Source organism: Pelodiscus sinensis, unplaced genomic scaffold, assembly GCF_049634645.1.
Source record: "Pelodiscus sinensis isolate JC-2024 unplaced genomic scaffold, ASM4963464v1 ctg79, whole genome shotgun sequence".
NCBI classification, from domain to species: domain Eukaryota; kingdom Metazoa; phylum Chordata; order Testudines; family Trionychidae; genus Pelodiscus; species Pelodiscus sinensis.
In genome coordinates, this window is record NW_027465938.1 from 435,681 (window position 1) to 458,398 (window position 22,718).

Consider the following 22,718-nt stretch of genomic DNA (forward strand, 5'->3'; position numbering starts at 1 on the left):
TGAAAATCATTTGTCTTTGTTCCTTTCAATTTTTAGTACAGCGTCATAGGATATTCATAAGGTACTTTATACATAGATAGCTACAGATTGAATTAACAAGGTATAATGAATAGGTATTTTTGGATAATTGAATTGTACCACAGAAAACAAGGTTCATATAAGTTGTTACTTTCCTTCGGCGAGAGCAAATAAAAATTAATAATAAATCAATACATTAATAGTTCTAGTCTTGTCATTTGCAATTTTAATATTTTAAAGTTAACTTTAGAAATACTGACTTGTTTACATTACCAAGGATTCCATTTCCAGTTTTCTCTAAATTAGTGTTTCTCAATCTGGTCCACAAAACCGCTTTGAGAAACCTGTTAACTGGCAGCTCCTGTGTGTTTACTTACTGGTGCTGCGGCCCGGAGTCTTGTGGCTCCCACTAGCTCCGTTGTGCTGTTTGCAGCCATTTGCATGGAGTGGCTAGTTAACAGGTTTCTCAAAGTGGTTTTAAAGACCACTTTGAGAAACACTGCTCTAAATAACTAAAAAAGAGACCTCAAGTGTAACCCTATTTATCAAAACTGAATTTTCAATACTTGCCATTCAAAATAGGGAAATAAATGTCATTTATAAATTAATATTTTGCAATGAAAAAGTTGCAAAACTTCTATCTCCCTCTTGCCTCATAGAAGGCTCTGATTTTCTTTTATTTTTTTTAATTTGATTTTCTTATCAGAGAGTTGGGTTGTTAAAAAGGAATAAAAGCATCAGGATAAATTATATAACTTCACAGTCTGTTACGTAACAATGTCAAATATAGATCAATAACAATATCCCAGTACTACTGGGAATTCAGATATTGTTTTGATTTACTTTGGATTTTGAGATGTTCTTATTTTTATAGTGCTATCAATATTTTATAATGTTGATCCAAACAACATATGTAGATTACTGACACTTGCTTTAAAGGAGTCAGATTTTCAATCGTCTCAGATATAAGATAAAGGTATAAGAAAAATACATCTAACTGAGAAGGAAGAGTAGTAATGGGTAAATCATCAGAAAAAAAATGTTACCCATTTGCTGTGAGCTAATATGAAACTAAAATTCCAGGTTTTTTACTTAACATCAAGTGGTCCCACTGAATTCAGTGGAACTCTTGCAGATTGAAGTACTACTCAACACGATCAGGGTTTCTGAATCCAGCCTTTAATATTAGAGTGGGTTAGAAATTTGTTGTGAATATTTGCTTGCCTTTTCTTCTATATGTGAATGTTCACAAACTGATTTCTGTAAATATAAAGCCAGATTTTCTGCTAGTGTAAATTGGCATAACTCCATGGAAACCAAATGAACTACATCAATTTACTACTAGCTGAGCCCATCATCTTTATCCATAAATATTTCCTGAATAATCTCCAAAATAATTTTCAGCCTCTGTGTTGTTCATAAAGTATTCTTTGTTATTCATAGTGAGTGTTTGGACACTAAATATAGTTTTTGAACCTTCTTTTAGTAACAAACTTTTAAAATAAAAAAGAAAAATAACACCCCCCCTAAAAACACATACATGCTGTGCACTTTTAAATTCTAGTTTCCCAAGAAAGAATCAATAATGCTGAGAATTTATGAAACAATCAGAGGTTGTAAACATTTGTTTGACATAAATTGTGAATACTGAATTACATGGACACTCAAACCAATACTGGAGCAAAGTCAGTCTTTTTATTTAATCTATTTTTTTCATCAGCTGGATGATTTTATTTAACGTGTTAAACCTCTTGTCTGTGTGAGGCAGTGTAGCCTACCGAATAGAACACAACATTGAGACCTGGGAGATCAGGTTCTCCTACCAGCTCTGCCACTGATCTCCTGGGTGACTCTGATCAAGCTGTGTCATGAATGATCTGGATGATGGGTTGGTTTGCACCCTCAGTAAGTCCGCAGAGTACACTAAACTGGGGAGAGGTAGATACGATGGAGGGTGAACTAGACAAAGTGCACGATCGGGACAAAATAAATCTGATGAGATTTAACAAGGAGAAGTGCAGATCCTGCACTTGGGATGGAATAATCCCCTGAACTGCTGCAGGCTAGGAAATGACTGGTTAAATGGCAGTTCTATAGGAAAGGACCTGGCGACCAGTGTTCCCTCTAAACTGCGTGGCAGCACAGTTTCACAGATGATTAATCAGCCAGGCCCAGTCAGTTAGCTACAGGCAGTCCCCGACTTACGCGGATCCGACTTATGTCGGATCCGCACTTACGAATGGGGCTTTTCTCGCCCCGGAGCTCACGGGTGGCGGGTCGCCACCCGTGTCCTCCGGGGCGAGAAAAGCTTCTCCTGGTCCCCCTGGTCTGCTGGGGGGGGGGGTCCAGCAAAGCCACTGGACCCCCCCCAGCAGACCAGGGACACCAGAGCAAAGCCGCCGCCTGGTCTGCAGGGAGACGGGGAGCAAAGCCTTGGAGCACGCCCGCAGGGGGACAGCCCAGGCACGCCCAGGCTGTCCCGCTGCGGGCGTGCTCCACGGCTTTGCTCTCCGTCTCCCTGGTCTGACCAGCAGACCAGGGAGATGGGGAGCAAAGCCTCGGAGCACGCCAGCAGTGGGACAGCCGTGGCGCGCCTGGACTATCCCACTGCCCGCGTGCTCTGTGGCTTTGCTCCACGTCAACCTGGTCTGCTGGGGGGGGGGCGGGGAGGGTGCAGCTAGTGCCCCCCCCCAGCAGACCAGGCTTTTCTTGCTACCCCTGGGGTAGAGCAGCTGGGGGCTGCCGGGTTGGTCCCTCAGCGCCGCTCGGGACCAACCCGGCAGCACCCCAGCTGCTCTGCCCCAGGCGTCCTGATTCAGCCACTGCTGGTCAGTTTCAGCAGCAGCTGAATCAGGACGCCTGGGGCAGAGCAGCTGGGGTGCTGCTGGGTTGCTCCAGTAGCGCCGAGGAGCCGCGCTACTGTAGCAACCCAGCAGCACCCCAGCTGCTCTGCCCCAGGCATTCCCAAGTCAGCCACTGCTGAAACTGACCAGGGGCTGACTACAGGAAGCCCGAGGCAGAGTTGCTTTGCCCCAGGCTTCCTGGAATCAGCCGCTGATCAGTTTCAGCAGCAGCTGTCTTGGGGATGCCTGGGTTTCTTAAGTTGAATCCATATGTAAGTCAGAACTGGCATCCAGATTCAGCCGTGGTTGAAACTGATCAATTTCAGCAGCGGCTGACGCCAGTTCCAACTTACATACAGATTCAACTTAAGAACAAACCTACAGTCCCTATCTTGTATGTTACCCTGGGACTGCCTATACTTGCTAGGGATAACAACAGATGAGAAGCTGGATATGAGTCCACAGTGTTCCTGTGTTGCTCAGAAGGTTACATTAGTAGCATATTGGGCTTCATTAGTAGGAGCACTGCCAGCAGATCAAGGGTAATGATTATTCCCCTCGATTCGGCATTGGTGAGGCCACATCTGGAGTACTGTCTACAGTTTTGGGTTGCCCACTACAGAAAGGATGTAGACAAATTGGAGAAAGTCCAGTAAAGGGCAACAAAAATGATTTAGGGGGCTATGACTCATTACTTTTGAGGAGAGGCTGAGAGACCTGGACTTATTTAGTCTGTAGAAGAGAAGAATGGGGAGTGGGGAGGTGAGATTTGATAGAAGCCTTTAACTACCTGAAGGTTGGTTTCAAAGGGAGTGGAACTAGTCAGTTCTCAGTGCTGGTGGGAATACAACCAGAAGAAATGGTTTCAAGTTTCAGTGGGAGAGGTCTAGGCTGGATAGTAGGAAAAACTACTTCAGTTGTAGGATGGTAAAACCCTGAAATGGGTTGTCTAGAAGGTGAGAGAATCTCCATCCTTAGAGGTTTTTATAGCCAGGATTGACAAAGCGCTGGCTAGAATGATATAGTTGGGGTTGATCCTGCTTTCAGCTCTGGAGGTCTCTTCCAACACTAATCTTCTATGATTCTATGTCACCTCCCAGTACCACAGGTTCAACCACAATGATACTTATCTGCTTTGTAAAATGCTTTGTGATCTAGGAATGAAAAATTCTGTATCATTATTATTCTCATTGCTTATATATAATTTAAAACATGCGGACAATCTCCCAAACTGACCTCCCTCAGCTGAACAGATGACCACAATGGGGCTGAAGGGTCCATCACCTTTGTTATTATATACACCAACTTTCACCTCAAAGGGAGTCAGAGGAGGCACGCTTTCATCTCTATAGATGAACATGGAAGCATCTGAGGGTGTCACCATTTTTTCTTTCCACCCTCTTGTTCCATTCGGTCTGAAAGCCACAATGTATCCAAATCCTTCCCCATTCTGGAACTCTTCTGATACTGGCTAAAAAGAAAAGCTTGGTTAATTCACATATATTTTAAACCTTATTACTCTGGACGTGACCACAATGGGCAAATATAGGCTGGCAATTTAACAGGGGTAATCTTATAAAGTAAGAGAACTGTGCTGAATACAGCTTCCCTGGTCAGGGCAGTTTATTCTATAGGTTTTTGGGGGACAGACCAATGACAAATTATACCAGCTGAGGTTCTCATCATCATCAACAACCATGTGCTCAACACCCATTGGTGTCCGATGCCTCCCTCACTATGGGTATGTCTACACTACCACCCTAGTTCGAACTAGGGTGGTTAATGTAGTCATACGAACTTTCAAATGAAGCCCGGGATTTGAATTTCCCGGGCTTCATTTACATGTTGCCGGGCGCCGCCATTTTTAAACGTCCGCTAGTGCGGACTCCGTGCCCACGGCTACGAGGCATACAGGTAGTTCAGAATAGGAAGCCTAGTCCGAACTACCTAGTTCGTGCCGCATGTAGCCGTGGGCACGGAGTCCGCACTAGCGGACGTTTAAAAATGGCGGCGCCCGGCAACATGCAAATGAAGCCCGAGAAATTCAAATCCCGGGCTTCATTTGCAAGTTCGTATGACTACATTAACCACCCTAGTTCGAACTAGGGTGGTAGCGTAGACATACCATATTTCCTTCTAGCTTTCCCTCTCCAGTGCAGAGTGGCTTAGTTTCTGTAGACTAACTCTGCACCAATTTACTATATCATCTCCCATTCTCTATGGGGTTGCTTTTCCTATTCAGACCATCCATTATGCTGAATATCAGGGTCTTAAACTTTTCGCTCATTGTTCATTCAGCAGATATGCCCGAATAGCTGTAACTTTCATTGTATAACCTTCTGCAGTAGGTTCTCTTTTTGCTGTATCTTCCTTTATAATTTCTTGTTGGTGACCTTCTGCATCCATCCTATTCTCAGGATCTTTCTATAACAACTCCTCTCGAACACCAATATCCTTCTCTTCGAATCTTTCATTATCACCCATGTCTCACAACCGTATAACATGCTGCTAAATACACACATTTTCAAGAAGCTCGGCTTCATTACTAAGCTAATCGCTTTACTTTTCCAGATTTTATCCATCACCTTCAAACTCACTCTTGCTTTTGCTATTCTAGTTGCTATTTTCTTCTTACAGTCTAGATCATACGTCATGTTGCTCCCCAAATACGAGAAGTTCTCTATGTTCTCTAGTTCGATCCCATCTACACAGATTTTCCTTCCTATTTCCTTATCTCCAAATACCATTGTCTTCGTTTTATTGATATTCACAATCAGTGCTCCAGTATATTTAATAAGATTGATTCTGTCACCTCTACTCACACTGAATAATCTGCCCTGACTTGCATGAGACTGCTCTCAGAGAAAGGTATTCTATGTGCCAGGATAAGGTCCTTAGCAACAAATTCAGCTTTCTGATTTTTAGTTACACAATTTTTATGTGTTATCTATTAAGATCAACTATCATTTTCAGCGGAATTCCCCATGTAGAGGCAGAAAATATAATTGGAAATGGTAGAAATCTTTTAAAACAAAAGAAAATTTTAAGTGCACTCACTCTGCTGGTTTATAATTAAAACATATGCAATACTTGGATTTATTACTAACTTGGCTATTGTCATCTGAGTAAGTGGGTTTTGCCCATGAAAGCACATGATTCTCTCTTTCTTTCTCTCTCTCTCTCTCTCTCCCCCCCCCCCCTATATATAGTTGGTCTCTAACGAGCTAAAGGACTACTTGCTTTTCTATCTAACGTGAGATGTTTGTGATGCACATTTGCTTTGTTGCAAACAGTAATAGTAGAAAGATATTTATTGGACATAATGCTAGCACAGGGTTAAATAAAAACAAAGGAAAGCACTGAAATCTTCTGCCCAATTTGGAGATTGCATTTTCTCAGGTTGATGAAAGTAATTTCACTCTAGTTTGCATTATTTGTTATGGAAATAATTGTTTTCACTGTGGGGCAAATCAACACAGAATGCCAAACTGAATGCTGTGTGTGATGGTGGCTGGGAAGATTGCCTGAGAAGCTCTCCAAAAAGTTGTGTAAGTCAGCACAGACCCACTGAAGTGAATGAAATTTACATCTACTAAGACTGTGGCCCTCTGTAGAGTTGTTAGTATTCTCACTTACCCTCTTACCTGAGGGAGGAGTTAATGCAAATGTAGTCTCTTTCTCACACGCTGAGTTAGCACTGCATCTTGTGCAGAATTCATAGCATATCTAGTAATGCAAGATCAACTGTAGCAGACTGAGTGAGAAGGAAGGCAAAAACGAATAAACTTTACTTTGGGGCTTCTGCTTTTAGAGGTAGATTCTCCAAGCTGTCCTTTGCTCTCATCACATGGAAATATGAACCCCTTTGAGACCTTAATGCACATTTAAGAAATGATATTTTGTGTTCATATCCTGATAAGATTTGCTGTAGGGAACTTCAGTCCTGTTCTCCTCACTCTGCCCACAAAGAAGTCAATATGAAACAGGACCTTTAATCAAAAAGAGTCCCTTACCTCCCATGCTATTACTAATTCATGCCGTCTTCCACTTCTGCCACTGACATTAGCTGGTGCTGTCTTTGGAACTATGAACAAAAAAAGCAAAAAAAGAGAATGTCCAAGTTATTGATGTTTTCCCTATAGTAATAACCTACTCCAGAAGGCAGTAAACTGTCAAATCAGGTCAAATATAACAAAAGACAAAACATTACAGTAAAAAGAATTTGTCTGAGTTTTCTGATTGCATTGTAGGGAACCATGCAATCCATTTAGTGATTTCCAACTGAACACATACTGGTGAGAAGACAAGTATAGATGTGGAAAAGGAGAGAAAAGAAATTACACGAATCTTTAAAAAAGAATAACAACTATCCTCCAGGTTATCTTGCATTTTAACTAGCTGTTGATTTTAAAGTGTATTTTGCTGGAATTCTATTTGTACATGTATGGTATTTGTTACATTTTTAGTATTTGTTTTCCAGTTGCCTCTTTAAAAGAAAAGCAAATGCCAGAAATCTGGTGTATTTCAGTGTTCAGGGAAAAGTTTGAATACAAAAACAATAGTTGCCTAAATTTTCATAAGTGATCAGTGAGTCTAGGTGTTTTAATTTCTGGGTATCCAACCTCAGGCAACTTAATGCCGCCTGATTTTCATACAGTGCTGAGCACCTGTTTATCATTTCAAGTTAGACATTCAGCAACAGAAGCATTCCAAATTACTGGTCCTTTCTGAAAATGTAGGTCATTAAGCTTTATTGATTTGCTTTACACACATGTATGAATTTATAGAACCAACAAACAGCATATCTGGGACGATGTCAAAACGACAGAGAAAAATATTGCAGCTGTCATCAGTATTGTACGCTTTCCAAATTTGGAAAATACTTGCTTTGCTTGGATTCGTGTAATTTCTTTTCTCTCCTTTTCCACATCTACTGAAACTCCTAAAATGACTTATGTGGCATGAATGTATGTACTCAGTGTGGTTTATATCTACATTCTTTATTTGATTAAAAGCATTCTAGGATAGGAACCTTCTCTTTTCTTCCTCACAAACTAGTACATACATCAATTGCAGAAAGGTACTGCGAGGCATTAACCGTTAAAACATTATTGTATGCCATTTAGCTTATTTATTGGGTAGCACTGTGCCTTTGAACTACAAAGAGAAAACACATTTAAATAAATGCACACAATTCCCTCTGTTTCTTGTGTTAATCATTAAGGGCTTAAGTTCAATAATAATATTGTAGAGCTTAAATGATAAAACTCACACACACTTCAGAATTGATTTGTATGGAATTTTGGAGCCTTTAGCCTATTTGCACTGAAAAAAGAAGAAAAATGCTCAATTTTTATTTTATTTAACGTTGCCTTATCTCCACTGGCTACACAGTAGTTATTTCTGATTTACATTGATGTAAATGCGATGCCAAACAGGAAATGTGTGTGCCTATTTACATGTATATATATTTTTAAAATACAAGTTTTGCTGTGGTGTCTACAGTTCTCATCTGAATGACCTGAGAAATTTTGAGGCATGAATTGCTTCTTTCCTGCTGAGATATGTTCACCTAAGAAATATGCTAACTGTAGCTTTTTCCTTTCAGTTCCCCATTTACTGTGCTTAGTGAGGCTATATAACAGGGATGGACAATAAACAGCCCGCAGGCTGGACATGGTTTTCCAGGGTTAGCCCCTCCAGTGCTGTCAGACACTTAATTTACCTGCACATCCACAGGTACAGCTGCTCACAGCTCCCGTTGGTCATGGTTTACTGTTCCCAGCAATGGGAGATGTGGGAAGCAGTGTAAACGTGGCCACCATTTCTTGTAGCTCCTATTGGCCAAGCATGGAGAGCTGGGGCCAATGGGAGCTGCAGGCAGCGATACCTACAGACACTTAGGTAAACAAAGTGTTTGGCGGCCCACTAGGGGCCAATCCTAACAAATTGCATCCAGCCCAAAGGTCATTTGTTGCCCACACCTGGTCTATACCAGTGTTTCTCACCCAGTGGGATGAGTACCCTTAAGGGTACTCAAGAGAAGTCTGGGGAGGTATGTCAATACAACTGAAATTTGGAGAAAACTGAATTTTTGTTTTAAGTTTTATAGCGCTTAATTATTTTTATACTTTTTGCACCCAACAATCTCATCGCCTGCCCAGCTACGATTAAGTTGTTTAAACAAATGTGTTGCAATGGTAGAAAAAAATTGTGTGTGTCTGAAAACTGTAAGTACTAGGGGTACTTATAATTTTTTTTTGAAAAAGGGATACTTTATAAATAAGGTTGAGAAACACTGGTCACCCCGGACGTCCCATCATCTCTGGTATTGGCACGCTCACTACTGGTCTATCCAGCTATGTAGACACTCTTCTCAAACCCTTCATAACCAATACCCCCAGCTATCCCCGAGACACTACTGACTTCCTAAGGAAACTACAAAACATCGATAACCTCTCCAATAATACCATCCTTGCCACCATGGATGTAGAAGCTCTATATACCAACATCCCACATGAAGACGGATTACAAGCAATTAGAAACACTATCCCAGAGGACACTACTGCCAACCTGATAGCAGACCTATGTAACTTTGTTCTCACCCACAATTATTTCCAGTTTGAGAACAACTTATACCTCCAGATCAGCGGCACAGCCATGGGTACACGCATGGCCCCACAGTATGCTAACATTTTTATGGCTGACCTAGAACAACGTTTCCTCAACTCCCATCCCCTTTCACCCCTCCTCTACCTACGGTACATCGATGACATCTTTATGATCTGGACGCATGGCCAAGAAACACTGGAGATATTCCACAGAGATTTCAACAACCTACACCCCACCATCAACCTCAGCCTGGACCATTCTACACGAGAGATCCACTTCCTGGACACCACCATACAAATCAACAATGGAAAATTAGACACCACTCTCTACAGAAAACCCACCGACTCATACAGTTACCTACATGCATCCAGCTCCCATCCAGAACACACCACACAATCCATCGTCTATAGCCAAGCCCTTCGATACAACCGCATCTGCTCTAATCCCACTGACAGAGACCAGAAGCTTCAGGATCTCTACCAAGCATTTATAAATCTCAACTACCCACCCAGAGAAATAAAAAAGCAAATTGAAAGAGCCAGACGAATACCTAGAAACCATCTACTTCAAGACAGACCCAAGAAAACCAACAATAGAACACCACTTGTCATCACCTACAACCCCCAACTTAAACCTGTCCAACACATTATCAATAAACTACAGCCTATATTGGAACAGGATACCATACTCAAAGAGGCTCTGGGAGACAGACCCATAGTCTCCTATAGACAACCACCTAACCTCAAGATGATTCTTACCAACCACCACAGGACATACTACACTAATACCAACCCTGGTACCTTCCCTTGCAACAAACCCCGTTGCCAGCTTTGTCCACATATTCATTCTGCTGATACCATTATTGGACCTAACCAAGTGAGTTATAAGATCAAGAACACATATTCCTGCGCATCCAGAAATATAATCTATGCTATCATGTGCCGAAAGTGTCCGTCTGCTATGTACATTGGACAAACATCTCAGACACTTCGCCAAAGGATTAATGCCCACAAAACAGATATCAGACAAGATCACAAAGAGAAAACAGTTTCTTGCCACTTTAACCAGAAAGGACACTCTCTAAATGACTTAGCCACCTGCATTCTGCTACAAAGACCTTTTACATCTGCACTTGAAAGGGAATCCTCTGAACTGTCATTCATGTTAAAATTCGACACTTGCCAACAAGGACTTAACAAGAATTTGAACTATCTCACCCATTACCAAGACAGTTTCCCCAATTATCACCTGTAATACCATTAACTCACAAACATCCCACTCTCCCTACCTTTAATATCATCAATTCACAGACACTTACCTTTCTTCCTCCCCCTCCCCCCCCCCCGCATCCCCCTTCTGTTCTGCAATGTGATTTGTCCTTTTCATATTTGTTCATTTTTTTAATTGTATCCTTTGGTATATATGGTTGTGACTACTTTCTTCCACTATTTGATCTGAGGAAGTGGGTCTGGCCCACGAAAGCTCATCATCTAATAAACCATCTTGTTAGTCTTTAAAGTGCTACATTGTCCTGCATTTTGCTTCAACTACCCCAGACTAACACGGCTACATTTCTATCACTGGTCTATGTAGTTATTCTCTACCAGTAGCACTTGACCTACATGTAATCAGATGATCAAGTGACGCCTTGCAGTCATATTGCAAAAGAAGAGCAGAGAAGGACAGTTTCACTAAGGAGATAAGTTGCAGTTGCTTATTGTTTTCTTTAATTGAAATGGATTGTTTTGCTCTTCTCTTTGGCAAATATCTCAAAACCTTCCTAGAATCCTCATAAGAGTATTAGTGGCCTCCTTCATTTCTAGCAGTTGGCACTCAGATGCTATATTTTTTAATATTGGTGATATGTTACCACCTTGATGTGTATGGCCATAGGGTCATTTGACAAGCACGAGTGAAAAAATAATAATTTTCCTCTCTGATTCTGACTCTGTAACTTTATTAGGTATCCAATAATGTTTCCCACATGGAACTTCTACTTTTATCAATGAAATTTTGATTGAACCTCCACCCCCCTGCAGTTTATGCAACAAATATAAAAGTACAGAGCAGAAGGGAGAGGGAAATTTTGCTCTGAAACTTTCATATTACAGTGTTCAGTAATGTGATGTATGGTCTGTAGTGGTAAGACATCAATAAATATGATTTTATAGTCAACTGGAAGTTTATTAACATGCAATAAATGACCATCAAATCATATCTACACAGAGTGTGGTGTTAAGCAAACATAGGATCTAATTTCAAATATTCTTCAAAATTACATTTATAAGGTTTCTTTGGTAGTGCGGCAATATGAAAAGAGTACTCCTTGTTGACTTTGATATCATATTATTGATTCAGAACACTATGTTCCTTTGAAGTATCCAACTTGAGGGCCTTATTTTTAGATCAACCAGAAAAGAGGGCCAATGTCTTCTTTCTAGAGTATTCTTGGTAATAGTCTTAAAGACAGAAGCCCCACTTAAAAGAATAAATGTTATAAGAATAAACCTGTCAAAAGAATGAATCTCCTTTGCACCAAACTGTAAAATATACAGTCATACAGTGAAACTCTCTCAAATGAATAACCATTAAAAAAGAGTAAATGTGTCAAAGGAATAAATTTCCTCCGCACTGCACCAAACCACAATATATACAGTCACAAGGGAACACTCAGAGATGAATAATGGTTAAATGAAGACAACTATTAAAAGAAAACATTTTTTCCAGGCACTAAGGCTGTATATTAGCAGTTTTCCACAGGAATATCATAGTATATAGTTTTATAACAGTATTTATTCACTCATAAACTATGTTTATTACCATATAATTAGTACCTTCCTGGTTTTCAAGATATTAATGATAAGCTGTGATACACACTAAGATACTTCTGCATTAAATGTAAATGTGCTGGGTATACTAACCTAGCCAGAAATGTAAAGGAGTTTTGTAAATGACGGAGCAATAAGGGCACGATCCTGAAGCTAAAACCTCTACATTTTACTGTCCATTAGATGTCAGAGGTATGTTAATTTGTTAGAATAAACAAGACTTCCATTACATGTTAGACATCCCTGGTCCAGCCCTCTCGGGACCTGACCAGTCCTGGATGAGGGATTTTCTGGACCAGAGGAGGTCATTTTTGGCCCCTCTACCACTGCCCCCCCCAGCCCATGCCTGGCCCACCAGACTCCTGGGTGTACCCCCACATGCTGAACAGTTGCTGCTGCCGCCACTCCTGGACTTCACCAGGCAGCTGTGCACCACTGCCACTGCTGTGGCACTCAGCCTTGCCAGGCAGCCACTTACCAGCTCGCTATGGGCAGGCCACTGCCCTGCCAGTATACAGGACTCCCTGCTGGTGGCCCTCCACTGGGACTCTCTGCTCCTGCAACATCCGTGTCTTTCAAACATAGCATCTGGGAAATTGAGTCTTTTTCTGAAGGTGCATAATTTATCTCTGTCAGAGGTGGTGTATGTGTGGCTACATTATCTTTTACATACATCGAAAACTGCTGAGGATGTGGAGTGGGTTAAAATGTGCGTGTCCAAACAGGTTGTGATCATCTTCCAAAAGGTATTGATGTCCACACGTCAAGTTAACTGGGTAAAAACAGTGCAACCCATACACAGGCAAAACTCGCAATGACTTCACTGTGAATTTGGCGGGAATAAAAACAGAGAGACTTGTCCAATGATCATGGGGGGCAGACAGACTTTCCAGGCCTTGGGCAAGGTGTGTGTGAGAGAGAGGCTTTGCCCTCCTGGAAGGGGCAGGGCCTCAGATGGAAGGGGCACGGGTGGGGGCAGCCAGCCTTCAGTGCCCCTGGGAGCGTGCTGCACCATGCTGCCTCCTCCTCTCCCCTCCCCCACCTGTCCTTACTCCTATCCAGAGCACATGGTGAGGTGCTCTGGCAGCAATTTTAAGAGCCCAGGGCTCTTGCCACTGGTGCTGCCGCAGTAGCAGCGGTGGTGGCTGGGAGCCTCAGGCCCTTTTGAATCACCAGGCCATGGGGCAATTGCCCCCTTTGCCTCCTCTCCCACTGTCAGTGGGCCTGCACATGACGTTTTGGCTGAACTTAACTGTAGGCCTGGCTGCAAAAACAGAGACTGTTTTCAAATAAACATGATAAAACCCCAGAAACACACAAAAGACTTTGCTTCTCACTGTAGCCTAAAAAGGAACAAAAACCAAATGTCCTTGAAAAGCCAACACAGGGAACGTAGTCTCCAAAAGCTCTCAGAAGCATCTGGCAGTGCTCTTAAAATATGAGGCAAGAAAGGGCTACATCTATATGACAGGAACAAGGAGATGCACAAAACTTAATGAAGTATAAATAAGAGGCAAGTTGTCCAAGAATTCATGAATAACTCTTCAGTACAAGCTGATTGCATTTTAAAAACAGTACAGCACTTATTTTTAGAACACATGCACGTACACACGCGCACACGCATACACACACATACGTATAGTATTAACTTTAATGATGGTTTTTATGTGGAATGACTGTAGGTTCTGGTGAAATTAGAATCAAAAGAGACCAATTATAACAATAAACATATCTTAACTGTTGCTCCGTAAAGTGATTGAAGTATATGCCTTGACTGCACTGCCATAATGAGCTGAAATAGACACTGACAACACAAGTCTAATTCTAGCTTCCAGAAACTGGTAATTATACAGTAGATTTTAGCAATTAAAGTAATGTTAACAGAGCTTATCATTGGCCTGAGTCTGTTTCCAGTAAAGGAAAAGGTAAACTATCCACTGATTTCAATGGAAACAGTGGTAGGCCACTGTAAAGATTTAAAAACACCTTTAAAATGAAAGTCAGCTGACTGTCACCTCTTTTTGGTCAGGATCTATCTACCTTCCTCTTTCTCAAATATTGGGCATTATGTTTTCAAATATGGCCACTGCTTTGGGGTGTGCAATTGAAACAGTGTATGTCTGGTTTCCAGATAATCCATAGTTCCCCCTGACTTTAATGGCTGTTGCAGGAGCTCAGCTCTTTGGAAACTTAAGCTAACACTTCTCAAGTTCAGGACTCTAAAACTGAAGCATCCAATAGACTGCTGGATCACTTCTGAAAATGTCATCCTTATGAATAATGTAACATTAAGTAAATAAAATAATCATTCAATCAGTGTGTGTTACTGTGTTTCTCTTTTATGTATTTAAGGAAATATTAAACAATCTTCCTTCAATTATGCAAGTTTTGATGTTCAAGGAGAGTAATGATCAATACTATGACCAATTTATGAATTTTTATATTACAGTAGCTCCTAAATGCCATAGCCATGATCAAAATTCAATGTACAAACATGGGGAAGTGATACTTGCCTTGAAGCCAAGATAGAAAGGAGCATAGTTATGCTTTTATTTTTCACATAGTAAACTGTTTACATGACCAAGATGTATTCTGGCAGATCCAGGGACTGAATCTAGCCAGCTCACTGCCTTCACCACAAACCCTGCTTACTCTGCTCAATTGTTATCATCATGAAGATTTTTTTTGCAAGAAGGCTTTCTATATAAAGGTAGAAGCATTTCATCTTTAAAAAAAAAAGAAAAGATTTAGACAGTGCTTCATTCCTTAGGGAAGATGAATTATTAAACTTGGTTTTAGTCCTTATTGAAATTGTTAAAGTAACTTCAACAATTTGTTTGTTTTAGATTTTTTTATATGTTTTAAGACTTGTACTTTTAAAAAAACCTCTTCTTTTCTCAGTTCTTTATCTCAATTACGAAATAAGATTTGTCAGCAGCTTGACAAAACTTCCTAATCCAAGGACCAAAATAACAACAAACTCGGCAGGTTTTTTTTTTTATCTTGTTTCCCTTACATATACTCTGCAGTACACATCTGGGAACCTGACAAATGTTAAGTAAAAAAACCTATCACAGCAAGAAAGTCTAGTCCCCATGTTCTCATTCTCCCAGGAAAATATTTCCTACCTCATCTGTACTGGAACAAGATGAGAAAATACATTAGCTTCTCTGAAGAAGTAATGCACCATATTTAACTGTTCGGTAAATATTGAGGGGAAAAAAACAACACACTTGGTGTTAAAGATTTTTTTTATATGTAGGACATTTGCATTTTAGTAATAGATAAACAAAATTATCATTCACTTGAAATATCTGATGCACGAGTCTCTCAAAACTGCAACATAAGGAACTGGGAACTTAAGTGCTATGATATAGGTGTTAGGAAAATATCAGAAGACAATCTTTTGAATTTTCCAGTTTATTTGCTGGTAACACACAGTACTTTACTTGGATCTGGCTTCTGCAATTTTACATACCAGTTAGTGGATTGTTTTTAAACATACCTGTGCACAAACCCATGCAGCTAGTGATCAATATCTTCTTTCTATTTTTCCTTTTGTGTGGAGGAAGTCCCCTTACCCTTAAAGGCCTTAATAATCCATTTAAACATCATGAAATCTCAATATAGCAGTGGATTTTATTGTTCAATAAAATTAATCAAAATCAATAGAAATGCTGAAACCTTGTTTCTCCAGCTCAAAGAAAACAGTAACAACAACAAAACCAACCAACCAGACAAACCAAACCAAAGACACCAATTGTTCAATGTGGCATATTTATTCTTTAGTGTAATGCAATTTTAATCTTATATGTAATTTTCTACAACTAAATGTCATCGGTCTATTAGCTCAGAGAATCAAGTTTGCATGTACAATTAGCAGGTTAAATTCTGAGTCTACTCAATTTCTCTTCAGCCCACGTTTCAGCATGAATAGATAATGTAATTGATGCTCTGCCCCCAGGCTCCAAATGCCCGGTTTCTTTCGTGGAATGTCTGGCACGTTTAAATTGATGTTATTTGCTCTTTTCACCTTGTGGACCTATAAAATATGTATTAAGGCTAGAATTAACAGAGCTATTGGAATAAGCTGTGAGCTAGATGTGCCAGAAATCACAGTATTAGCCATTCCATTGAAAGGAGCTATGAGGAGCAATCACGTTAACTAAATATGAACTAAGTAACAAGATTAGGGTTTAATTAGAAAATTAAAGCAAGTGGAAACCTGTTTATTATTCTGTCAATTACCTGATACCATTCCAACAATTGCTGCCATGGGTATTTAAATACTGTCTTATTAGTCCTGTTACTGATTTGGGGAAGAAGGTTCAAAAAATGGTGGGCAGTGAAAGACAAAGACTCTATTCTCAATTCAAGTTTGTATAAGCCACTACATTACAACTGTTGTGGATTATTCATATGGGCATGATCATGTCTTGTGGATGACAGCTCTGGGTTGGAGGTGAGGCAGAATCACATTGCTCAGCAGGCCTGAGTGTTATCTCAGAGCTCCCATGTGTCCAGAGGCAGCCTGCCTGCCATGAATGTGGAGTGCATTGAATATCCCCACAGATTAGTGGGCTGAGAGGCTGGAGACTTATCTTTTTAAAAAAAATTAAATTCTCTGCTACATACATTTAGTTGAAGTTTTCAATTTTTCCTCAGTAGAACATTAACTCTTCTAAGATTCCATTTCCCCAGGATATTTCCATCTAGGATTTGCAGTAAAAAATGAATGGAGAAAATAGGAACATATTGTTCTGGTTTGAGAAAAAAGAGGACAGGCTGATGTGGAAAACAATGTAGGGGAAGTTAATAGGGGGCTGACTGTTACCAGTTCTTTCAGCCACTCTTGTTGTGATAAAGGCCTCTAGGAAAACCATCCTGATGTTTTGAAGCCTCTTAGTGGACAGTCTTAAAGGCTGGACCCAGTTAATTTCAGGACAAAGTTCAGGGTCCAAGTAACAAGTGGGTACCAGCTTGAAGGTAGTGGAAGGTCATTGCCTGAGTGCACCAAGACATAATTGTGACGGACCGGGCCGTGTCTGGGCACAGCTGAGGGCGTTCGCTCAGGGCGAACTGCTCGAATCCGGGGCTACTTACAGCCCCCGACTGGTGACCTCTCCACACAGGCCACAAACCAGTCCCACAGAGCGCTTCAGCAACCTGCCTGAAGCCTCCCGAGCAAAACCCCTCCGACACCCCAGCAATATCCGTGCCCCAGATGGTCCCGGGCCTCATACACAGGTGGGGGGTCCTAGCACCCAATCCCACCTACCCCGAACAAGTTCTGTCCGGTTCCAAGAAACCAGCCACAGATCCCTGGTCAATTTACCCTCTGGATCTTACCCACAAATCACGCTGGGCCAAACCTTTAGAATCTATAACTAACGGTATGTCTACACTACAAAGTTAGTTCGAACTAACGGACGTTAGTTCGAACTAACTTTCCTAGGCGCTACACTAGCGCTCCGTTAGTTCGAACTTAATTCGAACTAACAGAGCGCTTAGTTCGAACTAGGTAAACCTCATTTTACGAGGACTAACGCCTAGTTCGAACTAGCTAGTTCGAACTAAGGGCTGTGTAGCCCTTTAGTTCGAACTAGTCGGAGGCTAGCCCTCCCCAGGTTTCCCTGGTGGCCACTCTGGCCAACACCAGGGAAACTCTATGCCCCCCTCCCGGCCCCGGACCCCTTAAAGGGGCACGGGCTGGCTACGGTGCCCGTGCCAGGTGCAAGCCTGCCAGCACCCAGCTAGCAGACCCTGCACCTGGCACGGCACAGAGCCACCCACCCGATGCCCCCCAGCCCACCCCCTCTTGCCGGGACCAGGCTGGCGGCTCCCGGGAGCTTGCCCTGGACCGCAAGAGGCGGGCACCTTCCTGGACTAGTGCGGACATCGTGGACCTCATCCACGACCTCCGCACTAGGCATAGGAAAGTGGCCGTCTAGGGCAGGAGAGCTGCCAGCCTGGCCACCCAGGAGCAGGTGTGCATGAAAATCAAGGGGGTCCACTGAGACCCCCGACCCTGAGCCCTGAGCTTAGAATGGCCGTCCTGGGTCAGACCAAAGGTCCATCTAGCCCAGTAGCCTGTCTGCCGACAGCGGCCAACCCTAGGGACCCTGGAGGGGATGGACCGAAGACAGTGACCAAGCCATTTGTCTCGTGCCATCCCTCTCCAGCCTTCCACAAACTTTGGGCAGGGACACCGCTCCTACCCCCTGGCTAATAGCACTTCATGGACCCAACCTCCATGACTTGATCTCACTTCCCTTTAAACTCTGTTCTAGTTGTAGCCTTCACAGCCCCCTGCAGCAAGGAGTTCTACAGGTTAACTATTTGCTTTGTCAAGAAGAACAACTTTCTCTTACTAGTTTGAAGCCTGCTACCCATTCCTTTCCTTTGGTGTCCTCTAGTCCTTCTTTATGGGAACTCAGGAAGAACTTTTCTGAATGCACCCTCTCCACCCAACCCCTGCTTTTAGAGACCTCTATCCTGTCCCCCCTCTGTCTCCTCTTTTCTAAGCTGAACAGTCCCAGCCTCTGTAGCCTTTCTTCATCTGGGACCTGTTCCCAACCCCTGATCATGTTAGTTGCCCTCCCTTCTCCCAGCCTTTCTCTTCCCCTCTCCCACCTCCTTTTCCCAGTCTCCCCCAGTTTTTTTCAATAAAGACAGAGTCAATGTTGGAAGAAACGTTATCTTTATTTTGTACATCAATAAGAAGGGGGGCTAGGGAAGGGTAAGTGGAAGGAGGTGAGGGAGGAATGGGGTACGAGCCCCCGTTGGGGACGACTGGGCTGGCTCTGCGGGCTTCTGGGGGTGGAAGCTCTCCTGCAGCCCCCCAATTGCCCCCTTTCCCCAGATGGCAGCCTGCGGCAAGTGCAGCCGGGCTGATGGCCGAGTGGTGTGATATGCCCAGTGTGGGTACTCCGGGCACTCCAAGCCAGAACTTCTTTGCAAGCGGGGCACCCCTTAGAACTGTGTGTCCGGGGTGGGGGTTGGGACCCTTTAAGCGCAGCCCTCGGCTAGCCTGAGACAGCATCTCCATGCTCTAAGTCCTCCTTTTATGCCCTGCCGGCACTGCTTCCGGCCATCCTTAAGCCCTATTCAGAGTCCACTCAATGTGGACTTGCTAGTTCGAATTAGCAAAACGCTAGTTCGAACTATTTTTTAGTTCTAGATGCGTTAGTTCGAATTAGCTTAGTTCGAATTAACTAATTCGAACTAAGTTAGTTCGAACTAGCGCTGTAGTGTAGACGTACCCTGAAGGTTTATTATCACAAGAAAGAAAAGCATGAGAGTAAGGTTATTAAAGTACAGTACGTTATATACACCGAATCTCCCAGTCCTCGATGCAGGCTCTAGCAGAGATGTACAGCTGCTGGTTTAAAAGTTCTTATTGCACATCCTACGATCAGGATGGGTCCACAGGTCTTCCGGGCCCTTCAATCCCTGCAATGCTGCCTCTGGGATAAAGTGCTGAGCTGAGAACCAAAATGGCATCGACCACATGGCCTCTTTATACCTCCTTCCTGGCCTCTTCTTGTATGCAGCAAGTCACCTGGTCAGAGGCCAATCTCTATGTTCCCTGCTGGCTGCCCTCAGGTGACAAATCCCATTCTTTGGGTGTGTCCATAGCCTATTGAGAGCCATTGTTCCACAGGGCTTTGCTACTCAGCCTGTCCATAGCCATGCTTAACCACATTCAGAGAAATATTCAGCTTCCACACAGATTACAGATTCCTACCTACACACACAGACATTATATACTCACATAAATAGCATACATAAGATTAACAAACAATAAGCTCCCATTCAATACCCCACATGGCTCCCTTTCATACCAATTTCTGGGGCCAGCACCCCCACCTAGGGGTGCAGCAGCGATCTGGCTGCTTCCCTCCAATTCGGTAATGTGACAATAATACCACTGTCTTCAGTAAGATCAAAAAGATCTTGCTCATCTTTCTGAACTGCACCTTGCTGTGCATCAATAGGAAAAACAAATATCCACCCTCCACTGTATGAGGAGAAAGTAGTTGTACAGAAAAGGACACGTGGCAAAACTTTTTGATGAGAACTAGTCTATGAATAGGTTTATCCCATTGCTTAATAACTTGCCTGAAAACTTCTAATTTAAGAGATCACTCCCATAGGCACATTTTGGATTGGCTTAGGCAGACTTCTGCACAGATGAGATGGTCAAGAATAAGAAGGGCTTTTATGAAGAAAGTTTAGAAAGGGGGAGTCTCCTAGCAGGCTCAGGCACTGTGTGACAACCTTATCTTATCAAGTATTTGACTTAGTAGATAGCATGCTACTTCAGGCACCAGTTGTAGTGAAGCTGGCCAAAGGAACCTGGCTGTAAGAAGATGCTGTTTGCACTGGCGAGGCAGAAGCAGTAACTAAAGGCAGAGCAATCTTAGAAGTTCCCAGCTAGCAGAGAGACTCTGTGAATTACATGTGAAGTTCTGAGTTTTGGGGTTTTGGCACATTTACTTCAGCTCAAATACAGGGCTGATTCCTCCTCTCGTGGAAGCCAATATGCACCTGGAGAAAATCTTGGAAAACACTATACATTTTGGGTGTCATATATTTGCGGGGAATGAGCTTTCCAGGCCTAAGAAATGTAGGGGCACATGCATATGTTGACTACTCTCCTGGGAAGTGTGGGAAGCTGAGCAACAAAAGACAGTCTCTCTGAAGACTAGGTGAAGCAAAATGCAGGACAATGTAGTACTTTAAAGACTAACAAGATGGTTTATTAGATGATGAGCTTTCGTGGGCCAGACCCACTTCCTCAGATCAAATAGTGGAAGGAAATAGTCACAACCATATATACCAAAAAAATGAACACATATGAAAAAGACAAATCACATTTCAGAACAGGAGAGGGATGCGGGGGGGGGGGGGGGGGGGGAGAAGGAAGGAAGGTAAGTGTCTGTGAATTGATGATATTAGAGGTGGGGAGAGTGGGATGTCTGTGAGCTAATGGTATTAGAGGTGATAATTGGGGAAGGTATCTTGGTAATGGGTAAGATAGTTTGAGTATTTGAAGACTAGGGATATAGCCACGGATACAAGAAAATGGGTTCACAATGTGCTGAAAAAAATGTGAAGTCTGGGGAAGAAAAAGAAAAAAATGTCTATGGCTCTCATGAAAAAAATGCTAGTGCAAGAAGTATAGGGACAATATTTTCTTTTTGCCATGACTCGTTGATGTTTCTTTCTCTGTTTGTTCCATGTTTCTTGATGATAAAAACCAAAGCCTCATGGCAGAAGAGAGACAAAATGGCATCCAGACACAATCAGAGAGGTTTCCTCCTGTGTATTACTATGAGTTAGAAATCAAATAGGCAGCATGGATTAGAAGCCCAAAAAGGATATAAAAAAACTTTATAGTGATTGGTCAAAGTCTGTATGTCAGGACAGACCAGGAGAAGGAGCACAGGTCCTATACAATCCCAAACCAAGCCACAGAACATTGTCCATCATTTCCTATGCCAGAAACTATCCCAGCAATTCCACCAGGTAGCTGTTTGTATCAGGAATCTGAATTCTAATAATTTGTCTCCTAAATAGGTACATGAGGCTGAAAGACATTTACATGGCACAACCAAACATATTTGGGGAGTTGCTGGGGCTATTTTTTTTAATTAAGATTTTCTCAGTTGTATTGAGAGAAACACTTCAATTTACTAAGAAAAATGTGTGTTGATTAAAATCAATATAAACATAATATCATAATGTATTAAAAAAGGAAAATGGCACATTGAAAATAATATGGAAAGTCTTTAATTTAGCCGAGTGAATGTTAAAACACAGTAGAGGGAGGGGGCAAATTAAAAAAAAAAAGAGAGAAATAGTGAAGTAATTTAGAAGTCTTCTGTTCAAAATGTTAAGCTGCAGTTTTCCATTAAAGATTCATTGATTATACCCTCTATCAAGTACCCTGTAAATAATACAGTGCAGAAATTGTTATTTGCTTCTGGCCTTATAACCTCATCTAAGGCCTGATCCTTCAAGCTGTTGAGATTTCTCCCCATGTAATGCTATAAATTTGAACTGGAAAGTATTTTTCACTAACTCCATAGGGTGCATCAAAATGTCCATAAGGTGAAATTCACCTGTCAGAAAAGAATGTGGTAACATCATTAATAGGGCTAGCCTCTCTCTGGAGATGTGGCTCAAGCATCCTCTCTTTCTGATGCTTGCAATAACCTGAATTAGGAGTGACTGCTCTTATCTCCTGGAATGGGTTGGATCCTAGGATCTTCTTGGGTGGCCTGGTGCCTTCACCAAAGATGAGTCTTCACTGTACCATGCACATGAGTGCTGCCCCTTGAGAAGAACAATACACCTAACTGGCAAGGAGTGTAAAGACCTGTACATAAAGCACAATAAAGTACACAGACAC

The 22,718-nt window shown here is 42.1% G+C and overlaps 1 protein-coding gene across 1 annotated transcript in view; it reads right to left on the reverse strand.

Annotated features, from left to right (window-relative positions):
* The window catches only part of CNTN5 (contactin 5), a 119,989-nt gene that overhangs the window by 38,660 nt on the left and 58,611 nt on the right, over positions 1 to 22,718 (reverse strand). The window contains exons 7-8 of the mRNA XM_075917090.1: positions 6,875 to 6,945; positions 4,098 to 4,332 (exon numbers count right to left, since the gene is read on the reverse strand). Coding sequence (XP_075773205.1) covers positions 4,098 to 4,332; positions 6,875 to 6,945 — 306 coding nt within the window. The remainder of the gene's footprint in view (positions 1 to 4,097; positions 4,333 to 6,874; positions 6,946 to 22,718) is intronic.